This window comes from Gossypium raimondii, chromosome 11, assembly GCF_025698545.1.
Source record: "Gossypium raimondii isolate GPD5lz chromosome 11, ASM2569854v1, whole genome shotgun sequence".
Lineage (NCBI taxonomy): Eukaryota > Viridiplantae > Streptophyta > Magnoliopsida > Malvales > Malvaceae > Gossypium > Gossypium raimondii.
In genome coordinates this window covers 4,747,068-4,768,019 of record NC_068575.1, presented here as the reverse complement: position 1 = coordinate 4,768,019, position 20,952 = coordinate 4,747,068, and the positions used below count along the sequence as shown (strand labels likewise).

The window sequence follows — 20,952 nt, the reverse complement described above, 5'->3', positions numbered from 1 at the left end:
AAGGTTATAAGCTGGTTGTCATGTTGATATATGTTAACGATTTGTTGATTTCTGGAAATGATACCAAGCTTATAAATGAGCTTAAAGGAACTGTGCATCAAAATTTCAAAATGAAAGATTTAGGTGATCTCCAAGTATTTTCTTGGCATTGAAATCACAAGATCACAGTTTGAAATTGTACTGAATCAACGCAAATATGCTCTTGAATTAATTTCAGACACGAGGTAAGGGGGAGGAAAGATAGTTGTCACTCCTTTAGAACAAAATCAAAACTTGACATCTCCAGTAAGATGAGATGGTGCAAATGAATCATGATGATGAGGTATTGACAGATGTTTCATTATATCAAAGGCTTATTAGAAGGCTTTTGTACTTGACTCATACAAGGCTAGATATGACGTTTGTGGTACAACATCCAGTCAGTTTATGCAACAACCCAAGAAGTCGCATTATAAAGCTGCTCTTAGAATAGTCAGATACATTAAAAAGGATCCAGGACAAGGTTTATTCTGTGCTGTAGTTGGTTCTCCATAACTTGTAGCATATTGTGATTCGAATTGGGCTTCAAGTCCAATGTCAAAGCGATTAGTGACAGAATGTCCTCCACATAAAAGGGAAAACCAATGTTCTTGCAGACATTCTTTCTAGACCACCAGAAAAACTTCCAGAAAATTTCATGATCCAACCTTCATCCTCCTCCAAAGGGAAAGGTAAAAAGAAAACCTCACAAACTCCACCTTCACCGTTTTCTTTACCTTGTAAACCAAACACCCATCCTGACCATCCTCCAGAAGTTTTAAGTCTCATCTCTTGGAAAAAACAAAACAAAACAAAATGCAGTATCACGATCTTCAGCAAAGGCAAAGTATAGAACTATGGCTGAGTTAGTTTGGTTGACTGGACTACTGAAGGAACTTGGATTTAAACGAGTAGAACCAATCATATTATTCTATGATAGTCAAGCAGCAATTCAGATTGCAACCAACCCTGAATACTACGAGAGAACGAAACATATAGAGATTGACTCTCACCTTGTAAAAAAAATCCATGGTTTAGTCCAAACTAGACATGTCTTTACAAAGGAACAATTGGTTGATATATTCACAAATGGCTTAATTGAACTCAAGCTTGGGCCCGGGCCGAACTTTGAACATAAAAGTTCCAAGTCAAGCTTGTGCTTCAATTACACCCCTAAATCCAGTGCGGCTCAACAACAATAAAAAAAAGCCAATAATTTTGGTTAAGAAATGCAATTTAAAAAGCATCTAATTCATTTCTAACTGGAGATTGATAAAAGGAACACATCTTTGAATACCAAGACTATAAAAGAGAGAAGCCTTTTTAAAATATACTCATGGAACAAACGGTTATGCTAATGATTTTCCATATCATTTAGCAAAATCATTGCTATAATTGTTGCACCTTTGTGCTCATCTCTTGCATTACATTGAAGACTTTCTCTTTCTTCTTCTTCTTTTCCCCACATTGCAATATGTCGATTGCAGTGTCGATGAACTCTGCAATAATTACCTGACATCGCAAAAGAGATGATGGGGTGAACTTACATTTGCCAGTTTTGGAGTAGTTGTTGCATTAAGACTGCCAAAATGCAGCCTATGGATATGTTGATGACATTAACAGCATCATTGTTCAGCTGCAAGATGAAAACCAAAATCAATATGGTAAAAGAATCCAAGTTTCAGCCTTATAATGAAAAGCATATAAACATGCTAAGATGATAGATCCTAGGCAGATTTATATATGGCCAACCCAGATATTTCGCTCAAATTCAGGTAAGTGTCTGATAGAGATTCGTGCTAAAGTTTATCATGTATCTTGAAGGTCATATCTCCATATTTCTTGTGTGACTATATGTTGAACATGGATACTTCAAAGCAAAAAGAAGAATCAGACCAACATAACAGCCTTTTACATGCACAATACCGTGATTTCATCGAATGAAAATTAGGACTAGAATTAATCCTTAGCAGGCAGTTTTATAACAGGCTGATCTCTCTAAATTTACTCTTCGATCTTCTTTACCCCAAAACAGTGGGTATATAATTCTTCCTCACTACAGCTTTAGGAGTGCAGCCAGATCCAAACATGATGAGAGTCCACAAAATGATATACATGTAATCATCTCATCGATATACCACATCAAACCATACATTCATATAGAATCAAGCCTGATTCATCGGTAACACTAAAATCTAGAAGATACATAGGCACTAAATTTAAGAAAAAATGGTTAAGAAAACAGGATGACAGAAACCATCCTATTATTCAAATGATTCCTTACCCAACGAAATCCTTCTTTCCCTTGGAATGCAGCACCAATTATGCTCTCACCAAGATTAGCAATCTGGGATGCTATTACACATATCAATACCTCAGGTACATTTATCTGCTTGCAAAGATAAATGAAAAAGCAAAAAACAGAAGCTTAGAACATCTCTATAAATTCAAATACCCATATTTCATTTATGCATTCTCTAGAAGCTGTAGATCATATTCAGTTTGAAAGTGTATTGAGGTTATGGCGTCAATACTATGAACAACGCCATAACCTTAGGGATATATACAAGATTTTTGAGAAAATCCTAGCTAAAGATGCAGCAAGGCTAGAGTGACAACCTCATCCACTCACATACAAAAAACCACTAACAATAAAAATCGGTTTCAACTAATTTAATTCTCCTTCCCCTTGAAAATATTATCCAATTTACCAAATTGTAATACCTGAACTATATTAAATTGAAATTTAAGTTCCCAGCAAAATAATGCTCACAAAGGTCGTACATGCCTAAACTGAGATGTCAAAATCAATTTATAAATATATCATGATCTGCTATTTTGCTAAGAGTTCCCTTTGAAAAACACCTTTAACTATCTAAAATACACCTTCAACAAATTATATCTGCAAAATCATTCCATCTAGGCACCACCCCACCAATTAGTCTATTGTTGCAGAGAATAGAAAAAATTCCAGGTTCTTACAAGGTGTAAACATTTTGTAATGATCACAATAATGCTTGTTATTAAAAAAAAATGGTATCATGAATGGCAGAACAAATTATTCACATAGTATGAGTACATAGCAAGTACTACCTCACCCAATAGACAACCAATAGTGGCAAGCAGCATAGATGCCAGAAGTCCAGCAACAGTTCCTTCAACACTGACAGCTCCTTCTGTTCCCCTAGGAACAATCTGAAAGTTTGTCACCAGGTACCTGTTCATTTTGGCACATCACACACTTTATATTTGCAATTCTAAAGTGTAGTTTAACAGTAAAAAAAAGAGAGTAGCAATAGACATAAACCTTTGAAGAAAAAAAAAGATTTGAGGCAATATTAACACTCACAAATTTTGTTTCTATATAGGATGTCAAAGCGACCTTTATCACCAGCATATATGACAATAATAGAGCTCGAATATAGCAAGAACCATAAGGGATCTAAATTCCACTTGATTTGAAATATCCTTTCTTTAGAATGAACTAAGGAGAATTATTAATACAGTTAATCTAAAGCGCCTATATATTAACAAACAGAGATGCACTACTTACGTTGTTTTGCCATATGCTTTCCCAATCTCACTGGACACTGTATCACTCAACTTAGTACAGAAACTAGCAATAAAACCAAGTTGCCAAAGACGTGTAAATGCCTCTCCTCCAACTCCATATATTGTTAGAACAGCACATACACAACCAGCAGCACTGGACCCAATTACACTCCCAGGTCCTCTTCTTCCTTTCCTCTTCTCCGCAATCCCTTGGGCCTCCTTTTGAGCCATTTTCACTTTTGTTACTGCGGTTCCCTAACAAATACAAACATGTTTTACTCACAAAGTCATAATCAAATAAAATGGCTTTGGAAATTGATTTTGAGAAAGACTCATTGCTCAGACAAACTTTTTTTTTTTTGGGGAGCAGGGGGAATGAAAAATTAAAAATGATTAAACAATAGCTAAGCATAATAAACAATTGAACATAGTTATACCAACTATGTTTGAAAGGCATGACAAAGAGATGTAAGATTGTTTAGAGATTTAGAGAATTACAAATTATTATGGATTTTTCCCACTGCTTAAAGCTCCTTCATCCAAATTTATTGTCTCCATTCAGATTATGAACTGGAATTATAACACAAAATCACATGGAATTTCAATTAACTTTCAACTAGAAATGGGTAAGGAGAATTAGAAGAGGGAGGCAGGAACTAATTCAAGATTCATACTTTGCAAGGAAAACAAGCCATAATAGAAAACTAAAATATTATATCATTTCATACAGGACTTTATTTCAGCTAACATGCTAGAAACCATCAAGTAACTTTTGTTAATCTTTTGACCTCATTTCACCTAGTACAATCAATTTCTCTAAATACAACTAATCAAACTTGAATAGCTAACTAATTAAAAAGTAACCTTTCGACATAAATTAAGTTTATTTTCCTTGCCATACTACCAAACAATGACAGCTAATTCTCCAAAGCAAGCAACTTTTAATACCAGATGGATACAAAATCAAAACCCAATTTCCAAAATTTAACTTAATTCCCATAATTCAGCTACAATTCATAATATATTATTAGCAACTCACAATAACGAAGTACGAAGCAACGAGGAGAAACCCAGGGGAGCCAAAAGCGCGCCAAGTGAGAGTGCCAAGCAAGAACGCAGCACAAATTCCGGAGAGAGAAAGCCCCGCCACTAAAAGTGGGGTGCCGACGACGAAGATCAAGAGGTTACTGAGGACTGCGGATTGCCACGTGGGAGGAGACGATTGGATGATGTCCATGGCTCTTGATACGAGTGGGACAGCGTTGGGTCTGTGAAGGAATTGCATTCTGAGGGATCTGGGAATGGGATTTATAGGGTTAGGATTAAGAAGGAATGGGGAGCTTTTTGGGAGGGTATGTGGGAAATGGAGAGAAGGGATCGAAGGGGATTTGATGTGAATCTGAAGCAGAGTATTTGACCATGCCATTTTCATGAGCTGTTTTTTTTTTTTTTTCCTTTTTGCGTAACGAAGAAGAATTGAAAAATAAATTGCTGTTCGGGTCATGGAGCTCCGACTCAACCGGGTTAAGTACCGTTCACATTTTTTTTTTTGATTTTTTTTGTACAAATATAAGTACCGTTCTCAACCGGGTTAAGCCCGGTCCGATATGAATTAACAAAAAGACAAAAAATTACTATTTTCTTGCTGTTACTATTATTTTATTATTTATATATTATATAACTATTATTTTATTGTTAATTTTATCTAAGTATAAATATTTTTAAATTTATTTTTAAATTATTAAAAAACATTTATTTTAATATTTTTAATATTTTGAGCTATTTTTTAAATATTTTTATAGAAAAAATTAATTCAAGTGAGTTGAGTCGAGCCTGATTTTAACATTTTATCCGGGTCAAATTTAGACAAAATTTTAAGTTTATTTTTTAGGCCAAACCTGGGCCTAGCAAATAGACTTAAAATTTTGACAAGACCAACCCTAAAAAGGTCTAGATGCAATTAACAAATTTAGATTTTTTTTACACAAGTAAATTTATATTTGAAATTGAGGGTGATTTTAAAAAGTGAAAAATTAAATGATGAAAAAGTTAAAGAGGAAATTTTATTTTATGTAAAAGGTTGAAATACGATTAAATAATTAAATAATTTTATTAATATAATAATTTAAATTCAATTGATAAAATAAAGGAATTTTGTTAAAAAATAATGTGGCATGTATCCAATAAAAGAAACTCTCATGTCCAATTTAAAGTTGCAAAGCTTACAACTCTAGATTTTCCTTTGCTCATTTTGACATTTGAATTATTCATTTAATATGTTGAATTTATATTGAGTTAAATATCTTTTAAATTGGGCTGGCCTGACCTGAATACTATTTATTAATAAAAATATTTAAAATTAATTATTAAAATATATAATACTAATAAAAAAATCTAAAGTTTTAATATTATTATGAATAATATTGTAGGTTTTCCATTGGTTTGAGCTTGACTTAATTTGGGTTTGGGTAAAAATACATTAAATTGATGGCTACGCCTATGTTATTAAATTTAAAATTCTTCATCTATTAATGGGAAATTAATTTTTATTAACTAAATACATTAAATTGAAAAAAAATTATAATCTTGAATTAAGTTTTCCTACTTGTAAGAATTGCATATAAGATTTCATTCCATGTATCAGGAACACCAGCTAGGCACCAATGACTACAATCATTTCCTTTTAGACCAGTATAAATTGATGGGTGACCATCTTTCCTCAGCTGTGATAATCTGGTTATGTCGAGCAAAACGACCGGCGTCGACATGTTTTTTAGCACTTCCTTTACGATCGTCACTTCCGGAGGTGGATCACTTTCGTATGTTAAATCGGTAGCCGGTCTGATTTGATGTGTGCAAGTTGTTGATTTGGTACCATTCCATTCTTTGCCACTGTCAAAATTGTGGATCAAAATACCGACTTGTTTGAGGTGAAGTTTATAATTGTACATCCACATATTATATATGGATAACGTAAGAGACTTGTTGATTTTTATTTAAAAAAAAAAATCTTTATATAGATGTCAATGAACTGTCATTTTCTCTTTGAGATATTTAGAGTGATTTATAATTTATATATATACAAGGAAACACTACAGCTTGAATTTATGACTCTTACACATATTTCATCTTGAAAATATTTATGAAATATTTTAAACAATAATTATTGAAAATAATTTAAACAACACGAGTTTTCAACTCGAATCAAGCTTAAACCAAAAAGAGAATTTAAGTTCAAGTCCACTAACGTCTCTAATCATAAAAGTATTTGTGCTTTATGGCAAATGAGTTTCCTTCAACTATAGGTGTTCATTTTCCAAGTCCAGTTTAAACTCGATTTCAAAAATTTTCCAAACTTGAGCTTACCTAAATGGTCCATTTTCATTGTTTATAAAACAATTAAAAATAGTTTTTTTTTACTAATAAAACAAGTAAGGCTAATCTGGCTCGAAACTTGAAAACTTAACTTCAAGTGCAGTCTAAAGCGAACGATTGACTAATCAACTTATAAACACCTCTAATTTGAACCAAATTTGATGGAATTAAAATGAATTAAGTTCTATTGGAAAAAAAAATGGCTTTCAATTTTTTTCATAATTATATTTCTTTTAAGTAAAATAAGAACAAGGAAGTTAATGCAAATGGTAAGAGAAGAGAAGAGAAGAGCTAAAGCTTACTTGAAATGAGTCGGAGAAATGCCTTGAAAAAACACTTGGGTAGTTGTAGTGTTAACATTGGAATCCACCCATTTTGACCATGTTCTTAGTGCCTCTCTATATGCAGCCATACGATCCATGTCTTCCTTCACCTTTCCTCTTGATTCAATGAAATCCCATCTAATATCCAATTCATTTTCAAGTTACATACATACATACATACATACATACATCATTTTTTCTCAAATATAAATATAATTGGATAAGAGATTTTATAAGTATTTAAAAGAATTAAAAGATTGGGTCAAACTAATCAGAATTAGAAGTGATTATGGGTTGGGTTCGGTTTGAATCAATTTTAAGCATGATATTAACACACTTTATATTTGCCTAAGTTTAGTTGGACCAAACAATGGCTTAAAATTTTGCTCCAACATACTAATATTTGTAAATAGTTATGGCAAACTCATTTTAAGTTCATCAACATGTCTGGATCCTTAACTTTTTTGAGCTTAAGCTTAACCCATATTAAAAACGGGTTTAATTTTTTTACTCAAGCTCATTTATGAAGTCTGATATTTTTATCTAAATTCTTCTAAATTTCAAACGAACTTTCAAACTTAGATAAATAATTAACTTTTAAACAGGTCTAATCAAAACTATAGGAATGATATTCCGGTTCAAACCCAACCCAATTCGAGTGTTGTATTTGTTTACAAATCTACTCGAGATGCAATTAAAAAATTGGTTTTAATTGCTGAAATTATGTTTTGCTTACGGTTGTTTTCTTCCAGTGTGGAGCCACCAATGCCAGGTATTGAAGATGAGAAAGTCATATCCTTTCCATGATTCGCCGTTTTTAATGGAATCAAGCTTCAAAACGGTGCCAATCTTTTCTTGGACAATATCCACAAGAAATGCATTGCGTGATAGCATCAACGAAACTTCATACTCCTGCAATTTTTTTTTGGCTCAACACAATTGTCCAAATGCATGAAGGGTATAACTTAGGGGTCTAAATTTCCACTTTTATTAAATTGCTTAACCAACTATATATCTCAAAGGAAACTTAATCTTGGCACTTAATTCTAACTAATACCAACTATAAGTGCAAACTACCCAAAAAGTCCTTGAAATAGTTTGCTTTTGCTAAATAAATCCCTCTATTCTTATAGTAACATAATAAGTTTCTATCTTTTGATTTAATATCAGGGGCAAAGCAAAGAATTTTATATTAAGGGTGGAGCTAAAATTATAAATTTAGAAAAGCTATATTTTTGCATTGAAAAGGCTTATATGGAATTATTAATTTTCAATAGAGACCAACGCAGGGGAGTAGACAACCCCGAAAATTGATAAATTTCTCTTTTAATCTTTTCAAAATTTATGAAATTATAAGTTGATAATAAAAAAATTACAATTTGGTCTCTCTAAAAATTTATTATTCATTTCCGACCCCTTAAAACGATTTTTTGGCTTTACCTCTGGACCTAAATAAAAATTTTCCATTTTAACCAATGGGCCAAGGCAGCTGATCTCTCATCTTTATTTATGTTAATTTTTATTTTGAGTATAAATAAAATATTAAGGGTTTATTTGGATATAAGTTAAGAATTAATGGTAACGGTTATAAATTAAAGTTTAATGGCTTATTTTCAAAGGCGAATTAAAAGGGGTAGGAAGGGACCTTGGCCCCAAAAATGAAACTTTTTAACTTAGTTCTTTTATAACTAGAGAAGTTATAAATTAATATATAGTAAAATTGTACTTTGGCCCCATAAAAATTTTTCTAGTCTTCTTATAAATAAAGAAATTATAAATTAATATATAGTAAAATTACACTTTAACCCCATAAAAATGAAATGATTTCTGTTTAATCCCTTTAAAATGATAAAATTATAAATTAATTCATAATAAATTTATATTTTGATCTATGAAAAATTATAATTAAATTTCTATCCTGGTAAAACAAATTTTAGGTTCACCCCTGCTTATTCTGTTGTAATAAAAGTATAATAACTATTTTTAAAAAGGTCTACTCGGTATTTTTGCCAAACAATAGTAATTAGTCTATTTGATTTAACTCATTTGATTCATGCAGCTATCTTCTAAAGGTGACATTGAAAAGTTTTAAATATAAGAAGGAAATAAAATAGCTACTAGATTTGGCAACTCACAGGCAAATTAAAGGTCGAAAGGTTCCCTTCTCTGTGAACAGTGTAGTTTGATTGTGGCAAAAATGCATGCAACATGCATGTTAGAGACTGCCATTGATTCAAGCTTAGTGAATCCCCAATGAACATCATTTTCTTCCCTTTCAACTTTCTCAACAATTCCTCAGCATTAAATCTGGACCCAAAATATATGAGATCAGAAACCCTAAAATTTTGAGATTCACATCGCATGTATAAAAAAACAGCTTGTGAATTTCTGTTGCTGCATAAACCTAGTTCAAGATTTTGAACACACGTTTTACTTAAAAGGAAGTTTAATGGGATTTTCTTATTCTCAAGAACAGTTAGAAATTCAAATTTCATAAATCCAATAATTTTGGATAAAGAATAAACAATGACATTAGCATGATATGTTTAATAACTACATATGTGTTTTGTTGTATTTATATTTGAACATATACAACTTTTGATGACAAATAATTGAGTAATAATGAAAGACATGGAGGCCCTTGTATTACGCATTGGATTGCATTTTCTTTCCTCTACTCAAAAAATGAGAAAATTAATCATTATGCTAAAAAAATCATCCATTTTAACTGTTAAAAATAAGTTCATGTATGTTGACATGAGGTACATATGGCATGACACAGTGACGTATCTAGGGGGGCTGGTAAGAGCCCCGACCCCTCTAAAATTGAAAATTATCCATTTAGGCATTTTAGAAATTTTAAAAATTTAAATTAGTAAAGATAAAATTGCACTTTAGTCTCCTCCTCAAAATGATAAAAATTTGATTTAATCATTTAAAAATTATAAAGATATAAGTTATTAAAAATTAAAATATAATTTCGCCCCCTAAAAGAATTTTCTGGCTTCGCCCTTGGCATGTCATGTGTAACTATCTAGTTACTCCGTTAGTCACTCCAGTTTTTAATAGTAAAAATGAATGAAAATTTTAACTAAAAGGACTAGTTTGCTCATTGATTTAATGTGTAAGAATTAATTTACTCATTTTTTTGAGTAAAAGAGGCAAAATACAATCTAACTCCTAGTACATAAGTCTCCATGATACTGTTACAAAAACTCGAACTAGTGTAAATTGATAAATAATTAAGTAAAAGAGAAAAAAAAAGAAGGGATCAACTACCTTATAATTAAATAAAATTTCCCTTTTATACAGAAATTATTGGACCTTTATTGGTAAATTATCACTTAGGAGTTGGAACGATAGGTACATTTCACCAAAAATTTTCTTCAAATACAGAAATGAATATATTATTTTTTTTGTTTAAAAACCACAATTACTTATTTTTAAAATGTGATATTCAGTAAATTTAAGATTCAATTTTTATTATTTGCGGACACAATAATATGAGAATATAAGCAGTGATTTTAGATTTTAAGTTCGAATATTTAAACTAGTTGAATACTACCTTTTAAAAATGATTATATCAACCAGCTGAACTAAGATTCAATAATGAAAAATAGAACCTAAGATGAACTTAATTACCTTGGCAGCATACAGTCAGTTGGCTTCCATCTATACTTGAGATAAAGTTGATCAGGTCGGCCATTGGCTTGGCAATCAAATTCTTTCTCAATGAATGGACAATCCGTGGTGTTGTAAAGAGGGTAAGTTTTGTCGAAAACCCAACTCCCTTGGAAATAATCACAGCCAGCAGCTGCTGCTTGTGGTTCACTCAGTTGAACCTGGTGAATGCTTACGATCAAAATCCAAGACAGCACAATCCAACAAAACCTAGGAAACCCATCTCCCATTGTAAGAGAAGATGAAAGAACAATTATGTGTGTTGGAAGCAAAATGTGTATTAATTTCCATCAACAGTTGAAAAGGGTTTTTATATATATGCTAATCAGGATTTGGAAGGAAAGTGTTACGTTTCTCTTTCCCTATGGTGGCCAATTGGGATCACTTTAGAACAAAGATACCTTTTTTGGCTTCTTCTTTTTTGACAATTTAATCCAGTTGATTTACGTAATACATTTAAACAAGTTGAATCGATTCTATAATTCGGTGAACTTGAATTGGCTTGCTTAATTTTAAATATTAAAAAGTTAATTATTCATTTAAGTGATTAGTTTCACTGGATTTGGTAACATAATTAACATACAAATTAATTGTAACTAAAATTATCTATAGTTAGGGTGAGCAAAACTCGATTCGACTCGAAAAAATTAAAATTTTTTTTGAATTTCGAGTTAATCGAATCGAGTTATTTGAGTCAACTCAATTTTTTTCGAATTTCGAGTTTGAATCGAGTTTAGTTTTCGAATTCGAATAACTCGAATAATTTGAATAAACCAAATATCAAACTATAATAATTTACATTTTTACCCCAAGCTCCTAAACCTCTTCACTTTCCTCCCAAAACTTTTACTCCCTCCCACTTTTCCCCCATAACTTTTGCTCCCCTCCTATCCCACCCCCTTTTACCCGAAACCCATTCCCCCACCCCCACTTTTTTTTTTAAAAATATTTCCCTCCCAGAATTTTACTCCTCCCATTTATTTCCCCTCAACATTTGACTCCCTCAACCTCCAAAACTTTTTAGTTTCCCCCTAAACTTTTACTTCTCACCTTTTACCCTCAAATAAAAAATTAAAATCGTCCAAAAAATCCTAAACTTAAATAATAATTTTATTTATATTTACTATTTATATTATTAAATTAAATTTCACATTTTATACTATTTATATTATTGAATTATTTTATCATATTGAATCTTTATAAATTTTTATAAATTTTAAAAACTAAATTTAACAACATTAATTTCGAAAAATAGAGAACTCAATTTCTAAAAATAAACTTCAAATATACAAATATATATAGAAAGTTGGACTATATTTTAACGTTTTGGCCTCCATTGCACCAAACGAAGATAGGTGCTTGGAAAACGTGAAGGCCAATTAAATTGGCAATCATTAGGGTATAGTTAGATACTATCCTTCTAAGGAAAGCTTCCTTTGGGGGGTAATGCATCTTCTTCTTGTGTTGTTGACAACAATTTATATAAATTTCTTACTTTGGTTCTTTTAAGAAAATTCAATATTTACAATACTAATGTAAAGAATCTTTTTACTGTCGGCAACGGAATTTAGTGAATAACATTAAAATTTAATTAATTACTTAAAATATGCTCAATGCTTATATATATATTTTGTACATTTGAAATTTAGTTCTACTTTTCTTTCAAGAAATTTAGTCTTTCTACTTTTTGATTTAAAATGTATGTTTAATTGTTATTGTCGTTAAACGTCTTCGGTTAAATTCAAATTTATCATAACATTATCTTTTTTGTTACATAATTACCAAGTGAGTGTTTTTATTCTAAAATGCGACGCCAAATGAATTTAATAGAAAAATTTAATGAGTTTAATAATTTAACCTAAATTTAAATATTAAAAGTAAAGAGACTAAATTCTTAAAAATAAAAATAGAATACCAAAAGTATAATATTTTAACCTAACTATTTCACTGTCGGTGATTTTCATTTAAAATAAAGCCTCGAATATGATTATTTTGGATTTATTTCAGATATATATTTTTATAATTGGATACGATTCTAATATAACCAGTGGCTAATTCAAAATAGAATTTTTTATTTAAGCCCTTAAAATTTTAAATTTGCAATGATAAAATTACACTTTGCCTCCCAAAATGATAAAAATTGTATTTTTATTATCATAAAATATACAATTTAATTTCGCCTTCCTAAATTTTTTTGACTTCGCCCTGAATATAATATATATTTAATAAACATATGAAAACCATATATTATACTCAATAAGATACAATTAAATAATACATATTGTTTATATCTGTGTTTTTTGGAAGTATGAGTGTTGGGGAAGTGATGCCAGAATATTTGATAATACTAACCATGCCTAATTCGTAATTGCAATTATGAATTGTGTCCAAATTGAAAATAATGAAGGTAATTATTTACAATTTTTTTCTCATATTCATTGATTTAAAAGTTTAGCCTAATCAGTATGGAATAATTTGTTTGTAAAGCAACCTAGTATTGAATTTTAGATAACAAAAGATTAAAGGCATGAGCAATGATGTGAATTATATAGGTAATATATTTGGAAAAGTCTTGGATTTATTGCACTTTTGTGAGTATGTTTACCTTTTCCCCTACTTTAAAGGGAAAAAATATATAAACAAAAGATAGGTTAAAATATGTTATTAGTTCCTATACTTCTATAGAATTTGAGATGTAGTCCCTATACTTTAAAAGTTAAAATTTTAATCCTCTTACTTTTCAAATTAAAAATCTTAATTCAATCATTATCGTCGTTGGTAGTTTCATTAGAAAATACTTATCAACATGCTAAATTAACAACTTCGATAGAAAATACTTAAGATTTGAATGATTGGACTGAGATTTTAAATCAAAATAGTTGAAAGACTTAATTTCTAACTTTTAAGTATAGGGACTAAATCTCAAAATTTGTCAAAGTACAAGAGCTAACATCATATTTTAACCTAAAAGATAAGGCTTATGTATTAAATTAAATGTAAGAGCTTATTTGAACGCTAATTAAAGATCAATATTTATTTATGTGCAAATCATTGGTAAATTTCTTCTTTCAGTCCCTCAAAATTGTAAACTTTTTAATTATGTAAAATGGTTAAATTACACTTTTCTCTCAAGAAGTTTACAATTCAATCTCGTCCTAATAAATTTTTTTTTTAACTTCACCCAAACAAAAGTTTAAATAAAAAACAACTTGAAACCAGGGTTTGGTATTGTTTTTCCTGCCAGATTTGATTGAGCTCAAATCATACATCGTCTCTACAATGAATTTACAACATAGTATATTAGAAGAGGTACCTTTACAAGTGCCTCAATATCCAAGTGCTACCAATAACTTCCATGCTACAATAACATCAGAAAAAAAAATATTCAATATGTATGTGTTAAAATGGTTCTAACATAAAATAAAAAAAATAATTAGTATAAATTTAAATTTAAAATTGAAATGTTAAGTAAGAATTTTTATAGCTAATTGAGTTTTAACTTGGTTGGCATCAGTATTATTGTTTATGTAGGAAGACCTAGATTCGAGCGTGCTAAAGAATATTTATCCTCCTATCGAAGGATTGGGGAGGAACTATGGGTAAATTTAAATAATTTGTATAAAAAAATTGAAATAGAAACCCCCTAATAACATGAAACTATAACCACCATTTAAGTCTCGATAATAATCAAATCAAGCATTGATCATAATAACATTATTATCTCTTTCCCTGAAAATTATTAGCTAAATTTAACAAATTAACAATGTACTCAAAAAATAAGATTGAAAAGAATTTCGTTCCAAGTATCTGGAACACCAGCTAAACACCAATGGCTACAATCCAATCCTGTTGACCCTCCAAATCCATACACCGAGGGATGCCCATCTTTGCGTAGCAACGACAACACCGTTATATCAAGCAATTTAACCTTCTTTCTCACTGTGCTCAACACTCTCTTCAGTACACCTAAAGCTTGTGGAACACCTCCTGGATAGCTTGACCCTAACAATGGTTGCTCTTGCCCTAAACACCCTTTTGCCTTTGGGTCATTCCATAAAGATGAGCTGAAATAAAGGATAAGGAAACATGAAATTTGATTCGAATTTGAGGGTTTTGATATTGAAGGGTTTGATGAAGTTTGTGTTTTGTTAAAGGTTTTACTTGTAATGTGATGGAGAAATTCCCTGGAAGAAGACGAGAGATTTTGAAGGATCGATGTTGGCTTCCACCCATGCAGCCCATGTTTTGAGTGCTGTTTCAAAAGCAAGCATACGGTCCATGTCTTTCATAATTACGCCTCCTACTTCAATAAAATCCCATCTGGAAAAAAAAAAAAAAAACTCATAAAATTTCATCGATGTAAATTTCAATTAGAGCGGAAAAATACCATGAAAGCCCTTATACCAGGAGTCAGATTTCAATTTGTCAACTCTACTAAAAAATGAGTAAATTAGTTTCTATAGGTTAGTTTAAAAAGTAAATTGATTCTTTTATTTAAAAATTCATCATTTTTTGCTGTTAAAAAACTGATCCTTGTATGTCAACATGAGGAACACGTGTCATTATTTGATTATTTTGTCAACCATGCCAGTTTTTAATAGTATAAATGGATGGAATTTTTAATAGAAAGGATTATTTTGCTCTTTAATCTAATGTATGAGGACTGATTTGCTCATTTTTTGAATAGAAGGGCCAAAATGCAACCCGAATCCTAATACAAGGGCCTCTATAGTACTTTTACCAATAAGAGCATATGATTTCTTTTTGTTGATTGAATAAAATTTTGGGATAAAGCACCATTTAGTTACAACTTTTCACTTTGGTCCCAAAGCTTCTTTTTATCCACATTAGTCTCGAAACTTAACAACTTTTCACGATTTCACCCATAAACTTGGATACCATTAAAGTGTGATGATGTGGTACTCTGGGAACTTAACAACTTTTCCCTATTTCGTCCATAAACTTGAATTTTTTTAAAAAAAAGTTATAATTTCTTTAGATTTTTAATATAGTTTTGTAATTTTAGATGTTATATAATGCTTTTAAAATTTTGAGGTGATAGTGTTGCACTCTGAGAAAGTGTTACGCCATCAAACTTCGATGGAATTCAAGTTTAAAGGCCAAGTTGGAAAAATTTTCCAAGCCCTAGGACAAATGGGGGTAAAAAAAATGCTCAAGGACCAAATTGGAAAAAAACTAAGTTCAGGGATTAAATAGTGCTTTATCCCTAAAATTTTAAAACAAACCAAGTTATTTAAAAAATTGCTCTTTTTTTTTTTCAAACTTTTTTAGAGTTAATTCCACTAAACATCTCCAAATTATATATCAAATCCTAAATTGATTCTTAAACTTCAAAACATTACCATTAAATCTCAAACTAAAGCATCATTCTATTTAGGTCCTTTTGTCAGTCCAAGCGTATGCTTTGACACTAAATTTCAACTTAGATAAAACGTGTTAAAAACTATTTACTAGTTTATGTGTGTTTAAAATAACCTAAGCATCTAATGTATCATAATCATGTTAAAATGGACAAGTTTATACATATATACACTTACACACTAAATTAAACAAAGTTAAAATATTATTATTTAACGGGATAAAATTGAATTACAAATTTTTAAAAATCAAGGTAGAATTTTACCATTTTATCTATTTACGTTTTTATAAAATTTAAAAGAATTGGAGGGGCAAATTTATCATGTTAAGGGGCCAAGGTCACTTCTTGCCCCTTTCCCTCCGTCTTTGATCGCATATCACGATGTAAAAGATCATGTAAAAAATATAATTATATAAAAGACAATTGAGATTTTAATTGAAATGAATAAATTTTATATAAAAAGATAGAAATACCTATAGAATAATATTTATTACTTTTTAAAAATATTATTTTTATTTATTTCTCAATTGAATTGATATATGATTGACTTGTGATATTAATTCAGTTAAAAACTTACGGTTGACCTGGTCCGTGACGGTACCACCAATGCCAAGTATTGAAGATAAGCATGTCAATCCCTTTCCATAACTGGCCTCCTTCAATTGAGTCAAGTCTCAAAACCCTCCCAATGTCTTCCCTCACAACATCTACTAAATACAAACTTCGATCAAGCATCACCTTCACTTCATAATCCTGCAAAATTTTTCCCCACAAGTTGTGATGATCAACATTTGCAAAATAAGGTCCAAATTACATATTTTGAACTTCAATTTATGATCATATTTCGATTACCAACATTATTGCATGGTATTTTTCTAGATTTATGAAACTTTTATGGAATAATTTAAACATATCATCATGATGCCGATAGAGGGAATCAAAGTTTTATGATGATAGTAGGGGCAGCACATCATTGGAGTCAGAGAGGACCTTGGCTTTTAAAATTTTTGAAAATTTTCATAATCCTCACAAAATTTAAAAAAGTTTAATTGAACTCTCAAAATATTTAAGAATTTTTATTAAGCCCCTAAATTTTTTTTATAAATTTTAATTGAACCCCTTGAAATTTTTGAAAGTTTTAAGTAGGCTGCCCAGCACATTCTGCCATTGTTTGACAGTGAAAATTTTGCTTGTCTAAACCCTAATTCAATCTTTTGAACTCGAAAATTTGTTTATGTTGTTTTAAAAAATCAAAATTATTTTTATACATTTAAAAAATTATATTAGATTTAAATAAAAATTCTTAATTAATTACTAATTTGTATTCGATTGGTCGGATATTTAACTCAATTCGGAGTGTGCTTATAGAAGCAAAAAGAATAAATTAAATAAAGATGAAGGGTTTTATTTACAGACCTGGAATTGGAAAATGGAGATAGCTGCAACTCGAGAAATGTTGAAATTGGCATTAGGAAGTGCAGAATAAAGCATGCATGTCAAGGATTGCCATTGATTTAGACTTAGAGAGTCTCCCACAAACATTATGCTCTTCCCTCTGAAATTTTCTAGGAACTTCAATGCATCAAATCTACAACATAACAATAATAAAAATTATACTTATATTATCACATATTTCTAATTAGGGACGAAGTCAGTAATTTGATATTCAGAGTGAGAGGGAGGGACAGTGAGGGAGAGGGATAGGCAGAGGAACGGTAGGGGAAGGTTTGGGGAGGGGTGGAATTTTTTTTTAATTTTAAAATTTAATTAGATTTTATTTTAATATTAATATAAAATATTATTTAATTAGATTTTAATGACATGTGTGTTTGAGGATCAATTTGAAAGAATTTGTAAATGTGAAGGGTTAAATTTATTAAATTATTTAGAATTAGGAACGATAGAATGTGTAAGTATTAATGACTGAATTTGTTATTATACCAGTTAGAAAATACCGTACCATCCATTCCGTTAACCATTTAATAGAGAGTGACCAAAATAGAAACCATTTAGAATGCAAGTGATAAAAAAAGAAATGATCTAAAACATTAGTGACTAAATTGAAAACTTTCATAGCTAAGTGACCAAAACAAAATATATTAATAATTGGGTGACTAATTCTATAGTTTAGTCTAAATTTAAATAACATATTTTATTGTCTAAAATATTTTATTTTTCAAACTCAAAGTGCGTTTGATAAACTATTGAAAAATTTCATTAAATTTTATTTTATTTAAATGTGTTTGATAATTATTTTATTTTTTTATTTAAAATAAAGTCTTCAATGTTAAATAAGATAAATATATAGGTAGTAAAATATTAAATTTATTTTATTTTATTAAAATTTGAAATAAAATAACCTTTAAAAATGAGATATTCAAATTAACATATTTATCTTTTATCTAAAACTATTTAAAATAATATAAAATATCATATTATTAAAATTAAAATTAAAATTAAAATTAAAATTAAAATTAAAATTAGAAAATAAACAAATTTTTAAAATTACTATATTTATTATATTTACTAATTCACTAAACAATTTTCTAATATAAATATATTTAAATATTATATTTATACAAATAAATAGAGTACCTTGTGAGGGAGCACTGAAGAGGCTGCCATCGGTATTGAGAGTAAAGCGTATCCAGGCGTCCATTTCTCTGACAACTGAACTCTCTTTGGATGAAAGGACAAGCCCAGTCTGAGTAAAGAGGGTAAGATGGATCATAAACCCAACTGCCCTTGAACAAATCACACCCCCTGGTAGCAGCCGCATTTCCTACCTGATTATTGCACCAAAAAACAGCCAAAACCATGAAATAATACGAAGAACCAAGGACAATGGAATCAACCCAATGTCCCATTTTCGCCTCTTAACAACCTCCCTAGACTTGGAATGACAGGAACAGTTGTGACGAACAAAAACACAATCGAAAAAGAAAGAAATCTTTCGAGTAGTTTGGTTTAAATTACAATTGCAGACATTTTTGTGTTAATTGTGATGAATATCAGCAATGAATACTGATGAGGGAGAGAGAGTTTAAGATTATAAAGTAGCAAGCTGTAAAGTTGTATTACAAGTGATGTTTATATACTTCGCTTGGCTTAGGGATGAAAGGAGAGAGAGTAGAGGTTGAAATTCAAACTCCTAATTTATAGGATTATTATCTTATAAAAGTGGTTACACGAACTGAACGAACTAAACTCCGAATTTTTATACAATAGTGTGTTTGGATTTGATTTTTATTGATGGAGGATTTCAATAAATTTATATATCTCAGACACTTGAAAGAGCATTTTACTCATATTGTGTATATTTATCTATCTATTTATATTTATTACTCATCTAAATTTGGTAACATTTTATCAAATATCTTTTAATGTATAATTTTATGAACTAAATAGAGGGTATTTTTAAAATACATACTTGCACATTGGTACGAGATCTTGGTAACTATTTATAGAGGTTACATAAGCAAACCACAAAGAAAAACATAGAAATTTTTTAAAAAAAATTAAAATAAAAGAAAAGATAAAAGAAATTCAAAAAAGTATAACAAGAAATAAAAAATAATAATTGTTGTTGCGAACTAAGCCAATGGTTTTGTTAGATTATCCAGTAAAAATTTATGATACATGTATTAGGTGTATTCAATGTGTCCGAGCCTGCCCCACCGATGGGTTAGAAATGATACCTTGGGATGGATGTAAAGCTAAGCAAATTGCTTCCGCTCCAAGAACAGAAGATTGTGTTGGTTGTAAGAGATGTGAATCCGCTTGTCCAACGGATTTCTTGAGCGTTTGAGTTTATTTATGGCATGAAACAACTCGAAGTATGGGTCTAGCTTATTGATACGGTCCAGAAAACCCTAGTTGAATACATTTTGAATCCATTTGATTTTTTTTACTGAGACTTATGAGTTGCATTCTAATTAAACTAGTTGAAAATGAACAAGTTGATGACAACTTGATGCATTAGGTGTTGAATGACTAGTTTAGGTGGCTTGTTTATGTGTACAAGCAATGTTTTAATAGTCTCAATGCTGATTAGTGGGGTTAGTTGACTATTTGGTGATGTATTTGACTATAAATGTATGTTTTTTCTCGTTGAATGAATGAGCCGAATGAGCTATCAGCTATAAGCTCCCTTGCTGCACATTTGTGAGCAAATAAAAATGCTTCTTGCACCTTGCTTTTTTGTTCTCTGACTTGTTCTCTTCTTTTGCTGCTGCCATTGTTCCAACAAATACCTACTACCACTAATACATTGAAACTTGAAAAAACAAAACTTGTAAGCATAGACAAAGCTGAGTTTACAGCTCATTCATCATCTAATTACATCAATCATAAACCTAACTTAGTTCAAAATGAACTAGAATACATTTCCTTAAACTAATGAACAAAAGAAACAGCAGCTGCACTTGCTCCAACAGCTTCTGCATGGCTCGTCCTGCATGTCTTGCTTCTTTTCTGCTCTTGGTGCTACATGCTGACCATACTTCAATAGATGGAAAGGATTGTTTGAGTTTGAAACCAGGATTTGATTTTCAATGCAAATCCTTTGTCACTAACACTACGATAGAGTTTGGTCAGTAGTGCACCATGAGCTTGATTCATACA

General features: G+C 30.4%; 3 protein-coding genes across 3 annotated transcripts; all 3 read right to left on the bottom strand.

Annotated features, from left to right (window-relative positions):
- Positions 1 to 1,253: 1,253 nt before the first annotated feature.
- On the bottom strand, positions 1,254 to 5,039 carry LOC105761340 (protein VTE6, chloroplastic). Its single transcript, XM_012579119.2, has 5 exons — positions 4,610 to 5,039; positions 3,572 to 3,825; positions 3,112 to 3,235; positions 2,303 to 2,407; positions 1,254 to 1,654 (listed from the first exon to the last, which is right to left on the bottom strand). The coding sequence occupies exons 1-5, from the start codon at positions 5,000 to 5,002 to the stop codon at positions 1,562 to 1,564; spliced, it is 969 nt and encodes a 322-aa protein (XP_012434573.1). The 5' UTR covers positions 5,003 to 5,039; the 3' UTR covers positions 1,254 to 1,561.
- Positions 5,040 to 6,072: 1,033 nt separating this feature from the next.
- LOC105761338 (protein trichome birefringence-like 41) lies at positions 6,073 to 11,249 on the bottom strand. Its single transcript, XM_012579116.2, has 5 exons — positions 10,911 to 11,249; positions 9,404 to 9,575; positions 8,005 to 8,180; positions 7,248 to 7,406; positions 6,073 to 6,462 (listed from the first exon to the last, which is right to left on the bottom strand). Exons 1-5 carry the CDS (start codon positions 11,177 to 11,179, stop codon positions 6,162 to 6,164), a joined length of 1,077 nt encoding a protein of 358 aa, XP_012434570.1. The 5' UTR covers positions 11,180 to 11,249; the 3' UTR covers positions 6,073 to 6,161.
- Positions 11,250 to 14,640: 3,391 nt separating this feature from the next.
- Positions 14,641 to 19,371, bottom strand: LOC105761339 (protein trichome birefringence-like 41). The gene is made up of 5 exons (XM_012579117.2): positions 18,925 to 19,371; positions 17,746 to 17,917; positions 16,907 to 17,082; positions 15,111 to 15,269; positions 14,641 to 15,013 (listed from the first exon to the last, which is right to left on the bottom strand). The coding sequence occupies exons 1-5, from the start codon at positions 19,194 to 19,196 to the stop codon at positions 14,719 to 14,721; spliced, it is 1,074 nt and encodes a 357-aa protein (XP_012434571.1). The 5' UTR covers positions 19,197 to 19,371; the 3' UTR covers positions 14,641 to 14,718.
- Positions 19,372 to 20,952: the final 1,581 nt, after the last annotated feature.

What these genes read in the sequence shown, in the direction of transcription:
- LOC105761338 (XM_012579116.2), bottom strand. Translation starts at nt 11,179, where the DNA reads ATGGGAGATGGGTTTCCTAGGTTTTGTTGGATTGTGCTGTCTTGGATT. An exon ending in ACTGACTGTATGCTGCCAAG is followed by an intron (nt 9,576 to 10,910) that starts GTAATTAAGTTC and finishes TTTTGGGTCCAG; the next exon opens with ATTTAATGCTGAGGAATTGT. An exon ending in CACACTGGAAGAAAACAACC is followed by an intron (nt 7,407 to 8,004) that starts GTAAGCAAAACA and finishes ATTGGATATTAG; the next exon opens with ATGGGATTTCATTGAATCAA.
- LOC105761340 (XM_012579119.2), bottom strand. Translation starts at nt 5,002, where the DNA reads ATGAAAATGGCATGGTCAAATACTCTGCTTCAGATTCACATCAAATCC. An exon ending in TTGCTTCGTACTTCGTTATT is followed by an intron (nt 3,826 to 4,609) that starts GTGAGTTGCTAA and finishes TGTATTTGTTAG; the next exon opens with GGAACCGCAGTAACAAAAGT. An exon ending in AAAGCATATGGCAAAACAAC is followed by an intron (nt 3,236 to 3,571) that starts GTAAGTAGTGCA and finishes CAAAATGAACAG; the next exon opens with GTACCTGGTGACAAACTTTC.
- LOC105761339 (XM_012579117.2), bottom strand. Translation starts at nt 19,196, where the DNA reads ATGGGACATTGGGTTGATTCCATTGTCCTTGGTTCTTCGTATTATTTC. An exon ending in TCTCCATTTTCCAATTCCAG is followed by an intron (nt 17,083 to 17,745) that starts GTCTGTAAATAA and finishes AAAATTTTGCAG; the next exon opens with GATTATGAAGTGAAGGTGAT. An exon ending in CGTCACGGACCAGGTCAACC is followed by an intron (nt 15,270 to 16,906) that starts GTAAGTTTTTAA and finishes TTTTTTTTCCAG; the next exon opens with ATGGGATTTTATTGAAGTAG.